General features: G+C 43.1%; 1 protein-coding gene across 1 annotated transcript in view; it reads left to right on the top strand.

Moving 5' to 3' along the window:
* Positions 1-14,021, top strand: part of SLC39A8 (solute carrier family 39 member 8) — a 31,373-nt gene extending 17,352 nt beyond the window's left edge. Inside the window, exons 3-8 of the mRNA XM_069976801.1 lie at positions 1,964-2,133; positions 3,891-4,013; positions 4,125-4,289; positions 10,034-10,241; positions 11,244-11,428; positions 12,803-14,021. Coding sequence (XP_069832902.1) covers positions 1,964-2,133; positions 3,891-4,013; positions 4,125-4,289; positions 10,034-10,241; positions 11,244-11,428; positions 12,803-12,952 — 1,001 coding nt within the window. The 3' untranslated portion in view covers positions 12,953-14,021. The remainder of the gene's footprint in view (positions 1-1,963; positions 2,134-3,890; positions 4,014-4,124; positions 4,290-10,033; positions 10,242-11,243; positions 11,429-12,802) is intronic.
* The last annotated feature ends 5,417 nt before the right edge of the window (positions 14,022-19,438 follow it).

The raw sequence follows: 19,438 nt of genomic DNA, 5'->3' as shown, positions 1-19,438 counted from the left end.
GTATATAAGGTGTGTAATAGGCCGCCTGCACACATATTCCTCGTTGCTGTCATGGGTAAAGGGGGTCATTTATCAGAGTTACAAATTGGGATGATTATTGGCTTTTGGACCAAGGGGAACAGTATATCTGAAACTGTGCAGTTTGTAAACTGTTTATGTACCACTATGGTGAATGTGTATTATGAGCTGGCACCACTGCAAATAACCAGCATGGAAACTACAGAGCCCTATATATGACTCCATCCTTGAAGATCATATTCACCCATATATGTTGACTGTCTCCTCTGGGAAGGATGGGATGTTAGAGCAAGTTATTGGTTGGAAGAAGATGATCAAGACATCACATCACACAACTACCATACAAGCCTCAATATATACTGCCCATATAGTATATGTGCAAGTGATCATGTAGACACTGGTAATTGTGAAGGGTAATTGCATCCATAAAAAAAGATGTCTTTTATAAAACACATAGCAATGAGTGCCTGGTATGAAGAACTTCCATCATATGTGAGCGTTTTATTGGACACAACATGATGTTTCTTCATGACATGACAAGTTCTTGTTTACAAGACCATACATGCTGGAAGGTCAACAATAACTTTAGATATATGACATGATTGTGTAAAATACTAGTGACAGGCTAGCAGGACTATATTATACTATAAAAAGTTACTGTGATAAGGAGGGATATCTAAATGACCACACTGTATTTAAAGAGAATCTGTCACTAGGTTTATTCCGCCTTAAGGCTGCGTTCACACTACATATATTTCTGTCAGTATTGTGGTCCTCATATTGCAACCAAAACCAGGAGTGGATTAAAAACACAGAAAGGATCTGTTTACACAATGTTGAAATTGAGTGGATGGCCGCCATATCAGCAGCTGGTGGGCGGAGTTTTTTGCTTCTCATGAATATCCAGGACTACTGGGCTCATGCACATAATGGAGAGGGTTACTTAATGTCTATATTATTCATATTTCTGTCTATATTATTCATATTTCTGAATCAGCTGCACAGAACAATGTAAGTGATACATCATTCTGTTCAGCTCTGTCACTAGTTTATGCTACTCTTAGATAGGACAGCCTAAACCTCCTGATAGAGTCTATTTAAAAACTGGCTTAATAAAAATAAATCAAAATTTGCCAGATCAAGCAGAATATGAAACTGGCTGTGTAACTGGCCACTCAGTAGCCACCAATATATAGTGAATATCATGATGTTTCTTAGTCAATATGAATGAGAATGCAGTCTTGATGTTGAGTTTCTCATGTGCAGAACAGGTATGGTGATATGGTAATCACAGTGCGGTAACTGGTGTTATGTTGCACAGGGATAGCTAGGTACAGTAGTGCTTTGTATGTGTTACATGTTGGAACTATTAACACTATTAAAGGGGTTGGTCACCAATTCTTTTTCCTTTCCAATCAACTGATGCCAGAAAGTGCCAGAGATTTGTACTTTACTTCTATTAATAAAATATCTGGTCTTCCAGAACTTATCAGCTGCTATATGTCCTGCAGGAAATGGTGTATTATTTCCTGTCTGGAGAGCAGAAGAGGTTTTCTATGGGGATTTGTTACTTCTCTGGACAGTTCCTGACATGGACAGAGATGGCAGCAGAGAGCACTGGAAAGAATACACCACTTCCTCCATGACGTACAGCAGCTGATAAGTACTGGAAGACTGGAGGATTTTTAAGAGAAGTAAATTACAAATCTCTGGCACTTTCTGGCACCAGTTTATTTGAAAGAAAAAAAAAAAAAGGTGAACGGCCCCTTTAAGTAGCAGATACCACCAGCAACACACTGGTGGTGTATGCAGCCTAATGTACCCCGAGTTTTTTTAAACATCTTATTAAAGGGACTTCATAATAGCTTATCACATAGCTATGTCGTGGTGTTGTCTTTCTAGCTGTAATGGTATTTAACATGTGAACTTATCATTTATTTTGCAGTCTGGGGATTCAGCTTTCTCACAGTAACCATCATTAACTTGACATCACTGGTTGGACTCTTTATTACCCCTCTTGTAAAGAAGCCTTATTTTCCAAAAATATTAACGTACTTTGTGGGATTGGCCATTGGAACCTTGTTTTCGAATGCTATATTTCAGCTTATTCCGGAGGTGAGTAGTTGTCCTACTTCATGGGAGGAAAACTTTTTATAAAAAAAATTATAACACAAAAACAAAAATGCTGCAAAGGAATGAACAAAATCAAATGAAAAGACATTTAGGGGCTGATTTACTAACGCGTTCCGGCAGCAAATTGTCGTGTTTTTGTCTATTTTCCCTGTTGGTTTAGTGTTTTAACAGATTTCTTAAAGGTGTGCGACAAAATTTTTCAAAAAAACTGACAAACCCATCATTTTTTGTCCAAAAACCTGCTATGTTGGTGTGTCATGGTTGTGTTCTTTAAAACCCGCCACAAACAACAGATTTAGGCTATCGTATACACACATCGTATACGCTCCGGACGGGATCTGTGCGGCCCCGCAAATAACTGACAGGTCAGTTTTCTGCGGCCGGAATTCAGTGAATTCCGGCCGCAGAAAGACCTGTCAGTTCACACAGTGAACCAAGCGGCTACAGCCGCTTGCTTCACTGTGGGCTATGGGAAGCTCTGATGCGGGCGCACGCTGATGCGCCCGCATCAGAGCTCTGCGGCCGGAAAGATCACCCGGCCGGTACTTAAGTACCGGCCGAGATGAACCGGCCAGAGACCGGCCGTTCCGTGATCCGGCCGGGGTCAAGGAACGGCCAGTCTCTTACCTAGTGTGAACATAGCCTTTATTAAGCAAAGTCATTTTTTTGTCAGGTTTTCTATTTTCAAAGCCAGCCATGTCTAGTGTAGTCGGATGGTCGGGTTTTAATTTTGTCCTCTAAAAACCGTTTAAGATATACATAGGTGTGGCACAATAATGAATTGGGCGTAAAAAAACAGACACAAACAACAGCATAATGGCTTAAAATTGTAATGTCATGTTTATCACATTTGCAAAAGGGTGAATTGCCAAGTTCCTTCATCATCCCGCCATATGTGCCGCAGGGTTTAGTGACAACTCACTCTATTCTCTGTTCCGCCGTCCACCATCGGCTTCAAATTTCCTTATCTACTCCGGAAATATTAGCAGGTTAACCAAATTTATCCTGCTGATAGCCCTCTATAGCACCTGGTACGCTGAGGAGGAAGGTATGTGTCTGACCTTCCTCCTCAGCAACATTCTTGCGCTGAATCAGCCTGATCTTCGGCAGGGAGCCCCCACAGCGCCATCCAGACCTCCCGCTCTATTGACAATCAATGGAGTGGGCAGGCCAGATGACAATGTGGGGGCAAGGCAGTCCATGCTCCTAACAGTGCTCCCGGTCGAAGATTAGGCCAATACAGTGCAAGACTGTTGCTGAGGAGGAAGGTAAGACACATACCTTCCTCCTGAGCGTCCCCAGAGCTATAGGGGACTATCAGCAGGTAAGATTCATCTAACCTGCTGATAGTTCCTCTTTAAAATAGCAGTATTTTTTTTGTACTATATGGCAAAAAATGGAGGTGGAAGTAAAATATTTCTTTTTAACCATAGCCTTATTTTTATGGTCTATACTTTGTCTTCCTTCTACAGTAAGTTCAGAGGTCACCCCCCCTCCCCCACACAATTTGTTGCTCCGGGATCCCCACAGATCACAATTTGGCACTATACGTTCTCTTGTCTCTTTTTATTTACATGACATTTCATATCATAAACTATACTTAAGAAAACTTTCAAGGACTCATTGTAACATTTAGTAGCGAATTCCAAGGGAGACTGGACAGACCGTCTTTGTTTTAGTTTGAAAGCAACTCTAGTACGATAAGAGGCTGCAGCTAACAGTTGTGGATCTTGTTGCAGGCATTTGGATTTGATCCTAAACATGACAATTACATTTCAAAAGCAGTAGCTGTTTTTGGAGGCTTCTACATCCTAATGTTTGTCGAGAGAATATTGAAATTGGCTCTGAACATTTATGGAGAGGTAAGATACCAAGGTACACGTCACTGCAACAACACTTCGAGGCTGTTGTTTTTAGGCTCCACTTGAACCCATCATTCCAAGTTGTAGATTTTACTTCTTTTTGTATTTTAGGGTCTTCACAATCACTTAGATATTGACCACCCTCCTCACCAGGAAAAGAACACCGAACACCAAAAGTGCAAAAATACAAATGGAGCCACCATGTTTGTGAATTCTGCCATAACAGAAGCAAATGGAGTTGTTTGCTCAGATCAAGTCAGTGTGGTTTCATCAACGGTATGGTATATTCTTTCAAAAAGTGCTTTATATTCATGTGCTTTATAATCATGTACTGTATTTTCCTGCGTATAAGACTACTCCTTAAACCAGGAAAATCTTCTTAAAAATCAAGGGTTGTCTTATACGCCGAGTGTCGTCTTATAGGGCAGGTGCTGGGAAACTTTGGAATACGGTGGGGGGAGCTAAAAAACGTCCGCATCCCCGTGACTGTATGAAGGGCAGAGTAAGATGCAGGTGTTCGGGGTATGGAAAAAAAAAACCCATAGAGTGGCGCTGTGCCCAGAAAAAACACTCCTCTTTCACTCGTCTGGCCGTCCTTGTATCCTACCAGTATTACTGTACCTTCTTCTCTGCTATGTGATGTTTTTTATAAATTTTTTATTTGGTGTGCATTGGAAGAGGGGTAGTCTTATACGATGAGTATATCCCAAACTCTATATTTTAACTGGAAAAGTTTGGGGTCGTCTTATACGCCCTGTCGCCTTTTTGCCGGAAAATATGGTATTTATGGCTGCCTTTAGGGCCAGATTGGCAGTCTGCCTTAGAGGGCAGATTCCTGGTGGGCATCTCTAGTAGGAGACACGGTAAGCCGACCTGCTACAGTTCATGATTAGGGTCGGGACTAGACTCAACATCATAAGAATAGTCGCAGGAGTCAGCTGCTGCCTTCAAGAGCCATTATGATGAAAAGAAGGACAAGTCTAAGGGCATGCAGAAGAAGGAAGTGGATCCCCAGCCTACAGATGGAGCTCCATACATTATATTCTGAGGCTTTGCCATCGCAGCCTCTGTACAGTATTGGGCTATTCAGACTATCAGTACATTACAAGGATGCAAACCAATGCTGAAAAAAAGGACATGTCCTAGTGCGGACCCAGATTTTTTTTTACGGATCTTCTCATAGAAAAGGGATCCGCTGTTTTATACTGATTGTAACTAGAGATGAGCGAACCGGGTTCGGGTTCGAGTCCATCCGAACCTAAACGTTCGGCATTTGATTACTGGGGGCTGCTGAACTTGGATAAAGCTCTAAGGTTGTCTGGAAAACATGGATACAGCCAATGACTATATCCATGATTTCCACATAGCCTTAGGGCTTTATCCAAGTTCAGCAGCCACCGCTAATCAAATGCCGAACGTTCGGGTTCGGATGGGCTCAAGCATGCTCCAGGTTCGCTCATCTCTAATTGTAACCTGTTTGGCATCTGTATTTTCTTAAAAAAAAAATACGGATGACTCATAGGTCATAAGGTTGTGTTTCTAAGCAACCGCAACCAGGAAGAAGGAACTAGAGAAGCACATGTTCTGGCAGAAGACTTTTTTTAGGGGTTGGGCATACTGGTGCTAGTTTTTTTTTAACCTACCCAGCTTTATTAACTAGTATTGTGCAGTTATTAACACAAAACAGATTTACGGAAATACGAATGCATTGCATATGCCCAATCCGTAATTTTTAGTGGATTGTACGGGTGGATAGCGGTAGGACTCTACGAAAGTGTGAATCAGGCCTTAGTGAGCCAGCAACTCACTAAGCTACCAATACTAATTATGTGCTCTGCATAGCCATTTCGTTATTTCTTAAATCAGGCTAGGTTCACACTGTTAGACCATTGGGGTGTTTATGGTTTCAAGGCCAAAAAAATGGACCAAAATGTCTGTTTTATGGGCCAAAATGCCTAACAATCAGCCATTCATTTAGTATAACAGCTTTTGTTTGTTTATGTGTATTAAATTTAGGGCTTTGATTGTTACAGCCCTAAAATTATATGCCGGGACTTTTATGGCCCATTTACATGCCAAAGACCATATTTTGGCATTTATTTTTCCCTATAAATGCCTGTAGCCAATAAGTTACAAATAAGGCCAAAAACATATTAGGAACATTAAAAATAAGGCGTAAAAAAAATAGTTATTAACATTTAGATTTTTGAGTCCCATTATTCAGGACTCAAAGAACTCTCTTATTGGCCGTTTCATGGCCGTTTTTTTGGTTGGCCTTCATTTTGACGCCAAAATGCTTCCGTCTGTCATTTGCACCAAACGGCCATGTTTTGGCACCAAAATAATGGCTGTTTAAAAAAATGGCTGCGAAACGACCAAAAAAGCAGTTGTGTAAACATATGTTCCCACTGCGTAATAATATCGGGGAAGGCGGCCGTATTGTAAGATGTACAGACGCTAATAATTATCATGATCATTATTAGCAGCCATCTATTTAGCAAGATGGCTGCCTTCCGCTGATTTTATCACACAGTGGTAACATAGCCATAGGCTATGTTCACACAACATTTTATTTTGATCATTTGGCAGCCATTTTTTTGAACGGCCTTCATTTTGGTGACAAACATGGCCGTTTTATGCAAATGATGGCAGTCATTTGCATAAACCAGACACATTTTGGTGCCAAAATAAGGTCCGCCCAAATAAACTGCTGCAAAATGCCTAAAAAGAGTGTGAACATAGCCATAGACTGCCATTGTTTTTTTTTTATTCTATTTTTTACCCCTGCTTTCAAAAGAAACGTGTAAATGGGTGTTGCATTATTTCATATCTTTTTTCTGCCCTTGTTTTTTTTTTTAACATTCTTCAAGATAAATCTACAAAGGTGCCCGAGCTGTAAACTCAGCAATTCTGTACTTTGCTGTATTTCATTTTCCATGATTTATTATAGGGTTTGCTAAAGGGTTTTTATTTCCAGAGGTGACGTAACAGATAAGCTCCTATGAGTGATTAAAAGATTTACAATTTGCTTTGTTTAACTAGGAAATGCTTATCGGAGTTAAAATTCTCTTTATGGCACCTATAATTTTGACAGCTATGAACGTGTTTCCAAATATGTAAGTAAAGCAGCTTAACCACACTGTCAGATTCTGCTGATGCAGCAAAGTCGCAATTGTTTAAAGAGACTCTGTCAGCAGGTTTAGGCTGTCCTATCTAAGAGTAGCATAAAGTAGTGACAGAGAAGCTGAACAGAATGATGTGTCACTTACATTGTTCTGTGCAGCTGATCCAGAGATATCGTTCAGAATAACATGGACAATAAGTAGCTCTCTCCATTATGTGCATGAGCCCAGTAGTACTGGATATTCTTGAGAAGCAGAAAACTCCTCCCACCCGCTGCTGATTGGCAGTTATCTATCCATGCTGTGTATAATTAGTCAACTGTCAATCAGCAGCTGGAGGGCAGGGGGAGGGGTGTGGCAAGAATCCTATTCTCCTGCATATTAGGAGAACAGCTGAACACAATAATGTAAGTAATAGACCGATCTGTTCAGCATTTCTATCACCAGTTTATACTGCCCTCATTTAAGGCGGAATACACCTAGTGACAAATTTCCCATTAAGGTCCCTGTGTCTTGGAAACAGTTCTTTGAGATTGTATATCTTTTGCCCTCTCACATGCATGTTGCCATGAGGTCGATTTTGTTTCTGGTAATAAATTAGATCTAATTTTAACTTCCTTGTCGTGTGGTTTTACATATACAGACACCATGGGATACAATATGATATGACTCTCAAATTGCATTTAAAAAAAAAATAAGGTTACAAAATATGATGGTAATGGTTTCAGAAATTTAAAGGATATCCAGCGAAAATCTTTTTCTTTCAAATTCAATGGTTTCAGAAAGTTATATAGATTTGTAATTAACTTCTATATAAAAATCTCAAGTCTTCCAGTACTTATCAGCTGTTGTACAGTATGTACTGCAGGAAGTGGTGTATTCTATCCAGTCTGACACAGTGCTCTCTGCTGCCACCTCTGTCGGAGACAGGAACTTTCCAGGGCAGGAGAGGTTTTCCATGGGGATTTGCTGCTGCTCTGGACAGTTCCCGTCTCAGACAGAGGTGGCAGTAGAGAGCACTGTGTCAGACTGAAAAGAAAACAACATTTCCTGTAGGACATACAGCAGTTGATAAGTATGGGAAGACTTGAGATTTTTAAATAAAAGAAAATTAAAAATCTATATAACTTTCTGAAACCAGTTAATTTGAAAGGAAAAGATTTTCTCTGGATAACCCCTTTAATGATTTGATCTTCTAAATATACAGTTGTTGTCCTGGTTTCTGCAGTAACAAATGCAACACCCTGACATTACTTTGTAGTGAATTGAATGTTAGTGGTATAGTATTATTGGTATAGCTATAGTGGTTTTAACTGTAGTAGTTACAACTGGGCCCTGGTGCTAAGTGGGCCCAAAAGCCCCTCTACCACCCTTAAAGGGGTTATCCAGCAAAAATATTTTTCTTTTAAATAAACTGGTTTCAGAAAGTTATATAGATTTTTAATTTACTTCTATTTAACCCTTTGAGGACCAGGCCCAAAATGACCCAGTGGACCGCGCAAATTTTGATCTTAGTGTTTTCGTTTTCCCTCCTCCCCTTCTAAGAGCTCTAGCACTCTCAGTTTTCTATCTACAAGCCATGTAAGTGCTTGTTTTTTACAGGAATAGTTGTACTTTGTAATGGCGTCATCCATTTTACCATAACATGTATGATGGAATTCCAAATATATTATTTATGAAGATATAAATAGGTGAAATGGAAAAAAAGAATGCAATATGGTAACGTTTGGGGGGTTCCTGTGTCTACGTAATACACTATATGGTAACAGCGACATGATACTATTATTCTATAGGTCAGTCCGAACACAACCAAATGCAGGTTACACAGATTCTCTAATGTTATATATGTATTTTTTTTAATGAAATCCTTTTTTTGGCAATTAAATATTAATAAAATTGGCCTATTGTGACGCTTATAACAGTTTTATTTTTTCACCTACGGGGCTGTATGGGGTGTCATTTTTTCCGCCATGATCTCTAGTTTTTATTAAAACCATATTTGTGAAGATCGGACGTTTTGATCACTTTTTATTGATTTTTTTTTTTATAAATAATGTAACATAAAATCGGTAATCCGCGCACTTTTCCCCCTCTTTTCGTCTACGCTGTTCCCCGATCACAATGACGCTTGTTATATTTTAATAGATCGGACAATTACGCACGCTATGGTATATTATATGTTTATCTATTTATTTATTTTTATATGTTTTATTTATATAATAGGAAAGGGGGGTGATTTCAACTTTTATTGGGGGAGGGGTTTTGGGGTAGTGTAATAGTGTTTTTAACTTTTTTTTTTTTTTACACATTTGAAGTCCCTTTGGGGGACTTCTACATGCACTACTTGGATTTCTACACTGACCATTGCTATGCCATAGGCATAGCATTGATCAGTGTTATCGCCGATCGGACCGCACGGAGGCAGGTGAGAGACCTCCGGCGGTTCGTTGCAACGATCGGGACCCCCGCAGTCACACTGCGGGGGTCCCGATCGGTAAGTGACAGGGGACTCCCCCTGTCACTTACACTTAAACACCGCGGTCGCGCCGCGGTGTTTAAGGGGTTAATGACACGCGGCAGAGCGATCGCTGCAGCGTGTCATTACCGGTGAGGTCCCGGCTGCTCACTGCAGCCGGCCCCCACCTCCTATGAAGCGCACTCCGTTCCGGAGCGCGCTTCATAATGGGAGAAACACCCAGGACGTAGAGTTACGTCATGTTCATGCCTAAGAAGTTTCATAATACCCGAAATGTACAATGTAGCGTAGATAGAGTTTTGCCAGAGTAACCCTGTAATGTCATGGGGTTCCTATAATACACTCTAAAAACTGTTCTGACAAAGAAGCTACAGAGGAAGAGTCCATTTCTACAGCCATTTGTCTTGTCTTTCACATCACAGGACTCAGGTGAAGGGGCTCATTGTTGCAGAGTAAGGAAATGGACACCGCTGAGGGATATCGGAACACTAGCGTGGATGATTACAATAAGTGATGCCCTACATAACTTTATTGATGGACTTGCTATTGGAGCTTCATTTACTCTGTCCCCTTTGCAGGGGCTGAGTACATCTGTTGCCATTCTGTGTGAAGAATTTCCCCATGAATTTGGTAAGAAGGCAATAATAAATACTATATTAATAAGTTAACAATAGTAATTGATAGGGGAGCTTTGAGGGGAGCTGATGATTTCAGCAGAGGTATAGCAAGGGGAACATAGGCCTGGAGCAAAAGCTCAGCGTGTCTGAAGTTGGGCAATACAGACTTGCATCAAATATATATTAAAGGGGGATTCCACTCAAACATAACTTTTGATATCTTGCTGCCCATGGTGAGACTAACAATTCTTTCCATACTTGCTATTATCTATTAAGTCTCCTTCCCCAGTTCTGAGCTGCTGCTTTCTGAAAACACAAAAAACTGTGTGTGAGCTTTTTTCTCTGTGTCCCCCTCTTCCCCCTCCCTTCTGAGACAGCTGATGTAAACAAGTCCCTGACTGGCTTTATCTGCATCATTGTAGCTTCTTTTTTATTGCTGGGGGGTTAATCTGAAGTCAAGTTGCTAATGAATTGACTAAGATTCACCCTCCCAGCATTGCAAAGAAGCTACAATGTTGCAGATAAAGCCTGCCAGGGAATTGTTTACATCAGCCATCTCAGAAGGGAGGGGGGAGGAGGGGAAGGCAGAGAGAAAAGCTCACATACAGATTTTTGCCTTTTAGGCAGAAAGCAGCAGCTCAGAACTGGGAAAAGGAGACTAATGCGTGCGGTCTGTGGCTGTACATAACAGGTGGGTACCGCGCACTGCAGAGAGGGATGGCACCGTGAGCCCTTTCTGCATCTCCTTAATGGCGGCAGGGCGAGTATACTCGTCATGCGTCTTTAAAGGGTTAAAGGGGCTATCCAGTGCTACAAAAACATGCACACTTTTTTTTCCAGAGCCAGCACCGATCTTGTCTTCACTACTTCTTCAGACACCGGTAGTCAAATAGAGAGAATGTAGGTTTAGGTGAACCCGAACGTGCTCAGAGTTCGCTCATCTCTTCTAAGCATGTAATAGCATAAAAAGCATAAAACAACAAAGTCTAAAACCATTTCTGTTCTTATCTTTCAGGTGATTTTGCTATCTTGATAAGTTCTGGAATGAGTATTCCCCAGGCGCTATGCTTCAACTTTCTTTCAGCTTGCTCATGTTACATTGGACTGGTTTTTGGAGTTCTAGTGGGCAATAACTTTGAACCTAATATTATTTTTGGACTAGCCGGAGGAATGTTTCTGTACATAGGACTGGCTGATATGGTAAGACACAACGCAATTCACGTTTTCATTAAAAGGCTTGCTTGATTTTTTAATTTTTTTTTTTATTATAATAGAATATAATTTGTAATCCATCCCTTCCCCTTAGTTGTTTTCTCCAACCTCTTTTTGCCTCTGTGCCCCTAGGTATTCTTTGTTGCTACTTTTTAGATGCTCATTTATTTACATGAAGAACTTCATGTTGACGTCATATCCGGGTTACAGGGGTTGGCAGTGCTGACATCATATCCAGGTAGCAGGGGTTGGCAGTGCTGACATCATATCCTGGTAGCAGGGGGTTGGCAGTGCTGACATTATATCCTGGTAGCAGGGGGTTGGCAGTGCTGACATCATATCCAGGTAGCAGGGGGTTGGCAGTGCTGACATCATATCCAGGTAGCAGGGGGTTGGCAGTGCTGACATCATATCCTGGTAGCAGGGGGTTGGCAGTGCTGACATCATATCCAGGTAGCAGGGGTTGGCAGTGCTGACTAGAGATGATCGAACAGGGACAAAGTTCAAGTTCGTACGAACCCAAACCATAGGCATTTGACTTCCGCTGTCTTCATGTTCTGTGGGGAAGGTGGAGACAGCTTGAGTACTGCCTGAAAAACAGGGATAAGGCCTCTTACCTAGGCTGTACTCCTGTTTCTAGGCGGTACTCGGGCTGGCTCCACCTTCCCCACGGAAACAGGAAGGCAGCGGGAGTCAAATGCCAATGGTTCGATCATATCCAGGTCGCAGGGGTTGGCAAAATTTTTTATTAAAGTATTGTATTGACCCCCAAAAGTTATACAAATCACCAATATACACTTATTACGGGAAATGCTTATAAAGTGCTTTTTTTCCCTGCACTTACTACTGCATCAAGGCTTCACTTCCTGGATAACATGGTGATGTCACTTCCTGGATAACAAGGTGATGTCACTTCCTGGATAACATGGGTGATGTCACTTCCTGGATAACATGGGTGATGTCACTTCCTGGATAACAAGGTGATGTCACTTCCTGGATAACATGGGTGATGTCACTTCCTGGATAACATGGTGATGTCACGACCCGACTCCTAGAGCTGTGCGGGCTGTGGCTACTGGAGAGGATGATGGCAGAGGGATGCTCAGTGTCCCTCCAGTGCCCTGTGTCCCCCTGCTATCATCCTCTCCAGCAGCCACAGCCCGCACAGCTCTGGGAGTCGGGGCGTGACATCACCATTTTATCCAGGAAGAATCTACTGTATGTGAAGAATCTATCTCAGCAGCAGAAAAGATATGAGGCTGTAAGAAATAAAACATAGATTTCTGTGGTATTTTAGACAGGGCCTACACAAAGACTTCTCGTAGCAGACTATAACAGTTATATATACCCACTTTTTTTTAGTTTCCTGAAATGAATGAAATGCTCAAAGACAAGATAAAGGGAAGAAAAACAGACTTGGTCTATTTTACCATTCAGAACGCTGGTCTCTTGTCTGGATTTACGATCATTCTATTAATAACCCTGTATGCCGGAGAAATCAAGCTGGAATAATACGGATTGATGGAATGACTAGAAAGATACAGGAAGATACAATACAAAGATACTTTAATACCTTTTACCTTCTTTTTTCTTCAAACCTCAAGAAGTGGTGACGGATAATCATTGCTTATGCACACTTGGATTAAAAAACACAAAGAGAAAACCTAAGAACTTTGCAATTGGATTCAAGGCGTGAATAACAAACTGCTGCTGCTCTGAGAGAAGGGAATATTTATATGTATATTTATTGAATGCACCAGGCATTTACCTGTACAGTGTTATAGTGAGCCCACGGTGTTACAATTTATCAAACATATATAGTACTGGCAGCTCTTGCACCTTCATTCCTTGTCATTTTTGGAAAAGAAAAGAATCAACAATTAAGCTAACGTCCAAATCACGTCCAAATAAGATTAAAATGTTTTTGCCTCTGTTTTTTTTAATCAATATTAATCATTTCTTTTGTTACCTTTTGTATTTTTTTGTTGCACTTGAATGCAGAAGAAGTAATAAAGGACTATTGGATGTTGCGATCTCAGGCTAAGTTCACACAACGTATAAATTCGTTAAACAACAGCCGTAGTTGCAGGTTTGCAACCATAGACGTTTATTAATGAATTTGCTGATCGCTTTAATTGTTATGGAATCCCGGCTGGAGTGTTTACACATAGTAAACACTCGATGAGTCAGCACAAAAAAACTGACATGTCAGTTTTGTGCGGCCACTATCCATTGAACAGCGGCCACATAAAACTGACAGTGCAAACAATGTAAAGAGCGGCTCCGGTCGCACTTTACATTGTCTGCTGTGGGTAATTGGAATGCGGGCTCATTCAGGTACCATTCTAATTAAGAAGAAATGAAGTTCATTTGGCCGGTACTGGAGTACCGGCTGGGATGAACTTCACTGACAGCAGCCTTTCTGTGACACGGCCGTCTCACAGAACGGCCGCTGTCATACAGCATGTGAACCCGGCTTCAATATGTAAAACTAAACAGTGGGTGCTACGTGAAAAAAATATTTTTATACATGTATAAATGCAAGTAAACCAATTAAATAGTGTAAAATGTCTGATTACCAAAGAGCTTTTATGTCATTGTTTGTAATTACAGTGTTCACATTAAATACATAAATAAGCTTTCTAAATATTTGATTATAAAACATTCCTTTTTTTGTGTTTCCTTCATGATGTATGAGTTATGTGCAAAATGTCAATTTAAAATGATTAAATTGGACTATAAATGCTCTATAAATCCACATACAATATATACAGGTTAGACTGTGTGAAGACCACCATCTGAGTTTCTGCCAGTGGTCTTGTCAGATTTGGTGGGTAGAATATTGCAGAACCCAATGGACTTCTATATAAGTCAACCAGTCCATTGGACGCAGAAGGTGTATGTCGATAGACAGGTCTGGTACTACCCTCTTTGTTTATATTATAATAGAAATCATGATGGTGGTGAGCAAGGAGTCTCTTACTTGTCCCCTATCCTGTGGATCATAGAACCCCTTTAAAGGGGTATTCCTATTTTAACTAATTTAGGAAAAATTTTTGAGCAAGTTAAATATTTTTGCAAATACATTAATTTAACAAACTTGTAGCCTTCTCCTGATATGCCCGCTTCTTCCCTTCCCTGGTTGTCAGCTTAAAGGGAACCTGTCACCCCCCCGTGTCGGGGTGACAGGCTCCCGACCCCCGCTACAGCCCCCTATACTCACCTGATCCCGCCGGGTCCCGCTTCTGGATCCGGTCGGGTCACGGAGATCTCAGCCCCTGCAGCCCGGCGCACGCGCTAAGAGATGAGTCCAACGCTCATAGAGAATGAAGGAGCGCTGGACTCTCCTGTCATTCTCTATGAGCGTTGGACTCATCTCTCAGTGCGGTGTATTAATACAGGGTGTATTATTATACTTAAATGGGCCATTGGGTAGGTGGTATATAGGCTTGGAGTGACCATGTTCCCAACTTTGTACATTCCCAGTGGGCTGGTCTTCCTGGGCCCACAGTGGGCCACCTGGGTTCATAATGGTTTCCAGCCACCCACTCACACTAGCACAGAAGGTCTTTGTCTATGCACATTTAGGCTATGTTCACACGTTGTATGAGACCGGCCGTTCCATGACCCTGGCCGGGTCACGGAACGGACGGTCTCTGGCTGGATGATCTTTCCGGGCCGCAGAGCTCTAATGCGGGCGCATCAGCGTGCGCCCACATCAGAGCTTCCCATAGCACACAGTGAAGCGAGCCGCCGGAGCCGCTCGCTTCACTGTGTGAACTGACAGGGCTTTCTGCGGCCGGAATTCACTGAATTACGGCCGCAGAAAACTGACATGTCAGTTATTTGCGGCCCTGTGTGGGATCCCGGCAGGAGCGTATACGATGTGTATACGCTCCGGCCGGGATCCCATTGAAAATAAGGCATTGTTCCACCACGCCAAAAGTACGGCCGGCCGTACTTTTACGTAGTGTGAACATAGCCTTATACTGTAAGGATATACAAGTGGTATTATTAATGTCTAGGTCCCCAAAGGGGCAATGGATGGGAATGTTGTGCCTTGTGGCCCCTATACACCATAAATACTCCAATGTGATATTACAAGTAGCTTCAGATTTATTCTTATTACAAGAAGGTATGACTGAGAGAATGAATAATAAATCTAAAACTATTAAGTGCAGGTCTCTAATGTGTTGTATTAAGCTGATAACATAATGATAACATAATGAGTGCTTGAGTTGATAAATTGCAGCAACCTTTGGTCAAAGAAATATTGCACATAGACATACATTGCAGTTTATAGATTGTGGGTTATCTGTGGTGTCTCTGTGGTCACATATTCTGTAAAATATTCATTGCCAACTCATCATTAAAGTAATTACTGTTGGTACATTAACCCCTTAATAACGGAGCCAACGAAGCCAGTAAAGCCAGTTACTGATAGGTTATCATTGTTCCTCAAGTCAATATGAACATAACGATACCCAATTTATATACCGTATTTTCGCGTATTTTGCGTATAAGACGACCCCTGACTTTTATGAAGATTGTCAGGGGTTCGCCTTATACGCCGGAAAATGATAACCCCTGCCTGACTGCAGTCCTGCTGCGGTCAGGCGGGGGTTAACTGCAGCTAAATAAAAAAAACAAACAGTTAACTCACCTGGGGCCCGTTCCTGGCCTCTGCGCGTCTCCGGTCCCGCTCCTGGCGCAGGCAGACACTCGGCTGAGCTTCGGAAGAATGACAGAGGCTTCCGGTACTTACGGAAACAGATCACTGATCTTAGGGAGCTGACAGTGTTATCTTTGGCTGGTCTCCCTGAGATCAGTGATCTGTTTCCCATATGGCTTTACTAGGCATTGTTCCCACCTAGCCAAAATCCATACATGTAAAAGATCACTGGTGACCTGTTTTATATATGTAATAGACAATTGGTGATGTGTGTTTATATGTAAGGGATCACTGGTGACCTGTGTTATATATGTAAAAGATCACTAGTGACGTTTCATATATGTAATACAGGGCCGCTTTAACCAGAGGGCACATGGTGCACGTGCACCGGGCCCACTGGTTAAAGGGGCCCCCCCGAGCAGGCCGGCCGTTGCTATGTGCGACCAATGCGGTCGCACAGCGCTGCGGCCACCAGCCTGTCAGGGGGGAGCGCCATGGATGGGTAATCTACTTACCCCTCCATGGCGCCCCCTGCAGGGCCCCCCCGGCAATCGCCGCTGCCCCCGTCCGCTGCTGCTGCGGCGCTTCAGCGCTGCAGCAGCAGCGACACTGACAGAGAGAGAGCCATTGGCTCCCTCCCTGTCAGCACTTCCTGCGGTCACAAGAGGCCGCACTCTCCCTCTAGCGCCCGACGTCACTGGAGCGTCGGCGCGAGGGTAAGGGGAGTGCAGCCTCTTGTGACCGCAGGAAGTGCGGCCACAAGAGAGAAGAGAAGAGGAACGCGAGGACCTAGGTGAGTAAGTGTTTGTTTTTTTCAATGTTATATGGGAGGGGGAGCTATATACTATGGAGGGGGGGGGGCACAGGGGGCTATATACTATGGGGGAGCACAGGGGAGCTATATACTATGGGGGAGCACAGGGGGCTATATACTATGGGGGAGCACAGGGGGCTATATACTATGGGGGAGCACAGGGGGCTATATACTATGGGGGAGCTATATACTATGGGGGAGCACAGGGGAGCTATATACTATGGGGGAGCACAGGGGGGCTATATACTATGGGGAAGCACAGGGGGCTATATACTATTGGGGAGCACAGGGGTCTATATACTATGGGGGAGCACAGAGGAGCTATATACTATGGGGGAGCACAGGGGACTATATACTACTGGGGAGCACAGGGGGTTATATACTATGGGGAGCACAGGGAAGCTATATACTATGGGGGAGCACAGGGGAGCTATATACTATGGGGGAGCACAGGGGAGCTATATACTACTGGGGAGCACAGGGGAGCTATATACTACTGGGGAGCACAGGGGAGCTATATACTACTGGGGAGCACAGGGGGCTATATACTAATGGGGAGCACAGGGGGCTATATACTATGGGGGAGCACAGGGGAGCTATATACTACTGGGGAGCACAGGGGCTATATACTATGGGGGAGCACAGGGGAGCTATATACTATTAGGGAGCACAGGGGGCTATATACTATTGGGGAGCACAGGGAGCTATATACTATTGAGGAGCACAGGGGTCTATATACTATGGGGGAGAGCACAGGGGGGCTATATACTACTGGGGAGCACAAGGGAGCTATATACTACTGGGGAGCACAGGGGGCTATATACTACTGGGGAGCACAGGGGAGCTATATACTATTGGGGAGCACAGGGAGCTATATACTATTGAGGAGCACAGGGGTCTATATACTATGGGGGAGAGCACAGGGGGGCTATATACTATTGGGGGAGAGCACAGGGGGGCTATATACTATTGTGGGAGAGCATAGGGGTCTATATACTATTGGAGAGCACAGGGGGGCTATATACTATTGGGGGAGAGCACAGGGGGGGCTATATACTATTGTGGGAGAGCACAGGGGGGCTATATACTATTGTGGGAGAGCACAGGGGGGGCTATATACTACTGGGGAGAGTGCACAGGGGGGCTATATACTAATGGGGGAGCGCACAGGAGGGCTGTATATAACTGGAGGAGCACATGAGGGGCTATATACTACAGGGACACCTTAAAACTATGGAGGCACAGAGGGGTGTAACTATGTAGGGGTACAGAGGGGTGTAACTACTGTATAGGGGTACAAGGGACCTAACTACTGTATGTGTTGGAGCCTAAAATATTTGTCTGGCAGATTCTGGAGAGAAGATTCACAGCCAGGAGAAGACTTCAAGGTGGCCCAGGCTGGATGGAGAGAAAAAGAAAAGGTGACAGACTCTGATCGGAGAAGACGCCCCCGGTGAGTCACTGGATGTAACTGCACTCTGTTATAGAGTTGTAGTGTTAGGGATCATGATGTGGCGGTATTATGTAATGGTATCATTGGTGATATCTTTCTGTTTTGTTCAGTGCAGTTTTTATGTAATATGTAATCACTGAATGGTGGAAATAGTGCTATAAGGTAACTACTGTATGTATTGGGGCTCTTGATACAGTGTGGGGGCAAATTCAGTACATTATACAATGTGCCGAAAGGGAAGGGGGGGCCCACTCTTGAGGGCTGTGCACTGGGCCCACCAATGTATTAAAACGGCCCTGATGTAATAGATCACTGGTCACAACACAATGTATATACTGTATAAAGCATCGGGCACCTGTATATAAGAACATAGTGTCACCTCTATACAGATCACTGGACACCACACATGGTATATACTGTATACAGCACTGAGAACTTGTATATAAGAACATAGGGGGAGATTTATCAAACATGGTGTAAAGTGAAACTGGCTCAGATGCCCCTAGCAACCAGATTCCACCTTTTATTTTTAAAGGAGTCTGTGAGGAATGAAAGGTGGAATCTGATTGGTTGCTAGGGGCATCTGAGCCAGTTTCACTTTACACCATGTTTGATACATCTCCCCCATAATGTCCTCTATACAGATCACTGGTCCCCACACATGGTATATCCAGGGGCTGCAGGAACACACCATTCCAGGGCAGCATCTCCCATTACACATAGGTACCTGGTTCCCTTCAGGCTCTGCTAGCGGCAGGAGTGACCTCCCTGCCAGGCCCTGGAGCTGGGAGGAGAGAGCGACCTCTAGTGGCTGCATGGAGAATATACTGTACAGCCTCCAGCCAAAACTGCCACAGCACATTGCTTTCAACTATAAGCCTGTGCTTCTATGCATAGGGGCGGGGACAGGAAGCAGGGCGTCACGTCACAGGGGCGGGGCTTTATTTTCGGGCCATTGTAGTATATAGAGAGCAGAGTGATGTATGTGTGGATTATATAGAGGCAGTGGCGTAGCTACAGTGAAGGCAGGGAAGGCGACTGCTATGGGGCCCCTGCATG

The sequence above is a fragment of the Dendropsophus ebraccatus genome, chromosome 7, assembly GCF_027789765.1.
Source record: "Dendropsophus ebraccatus isolate aDenEbr1 chromosome 7, aDenEbr1.pat, whole genome shotgun sequence".
NCBI classification, from domain to species: Eukaryota; Metazoa; Chordata; class Amphibia; order Anura; family Hylidae; genus Dendropsophus; species Dendropsophus ebraccatus.
This window is presented reverse-complemented; position numbering and strand designations above follow the sequence as displayed.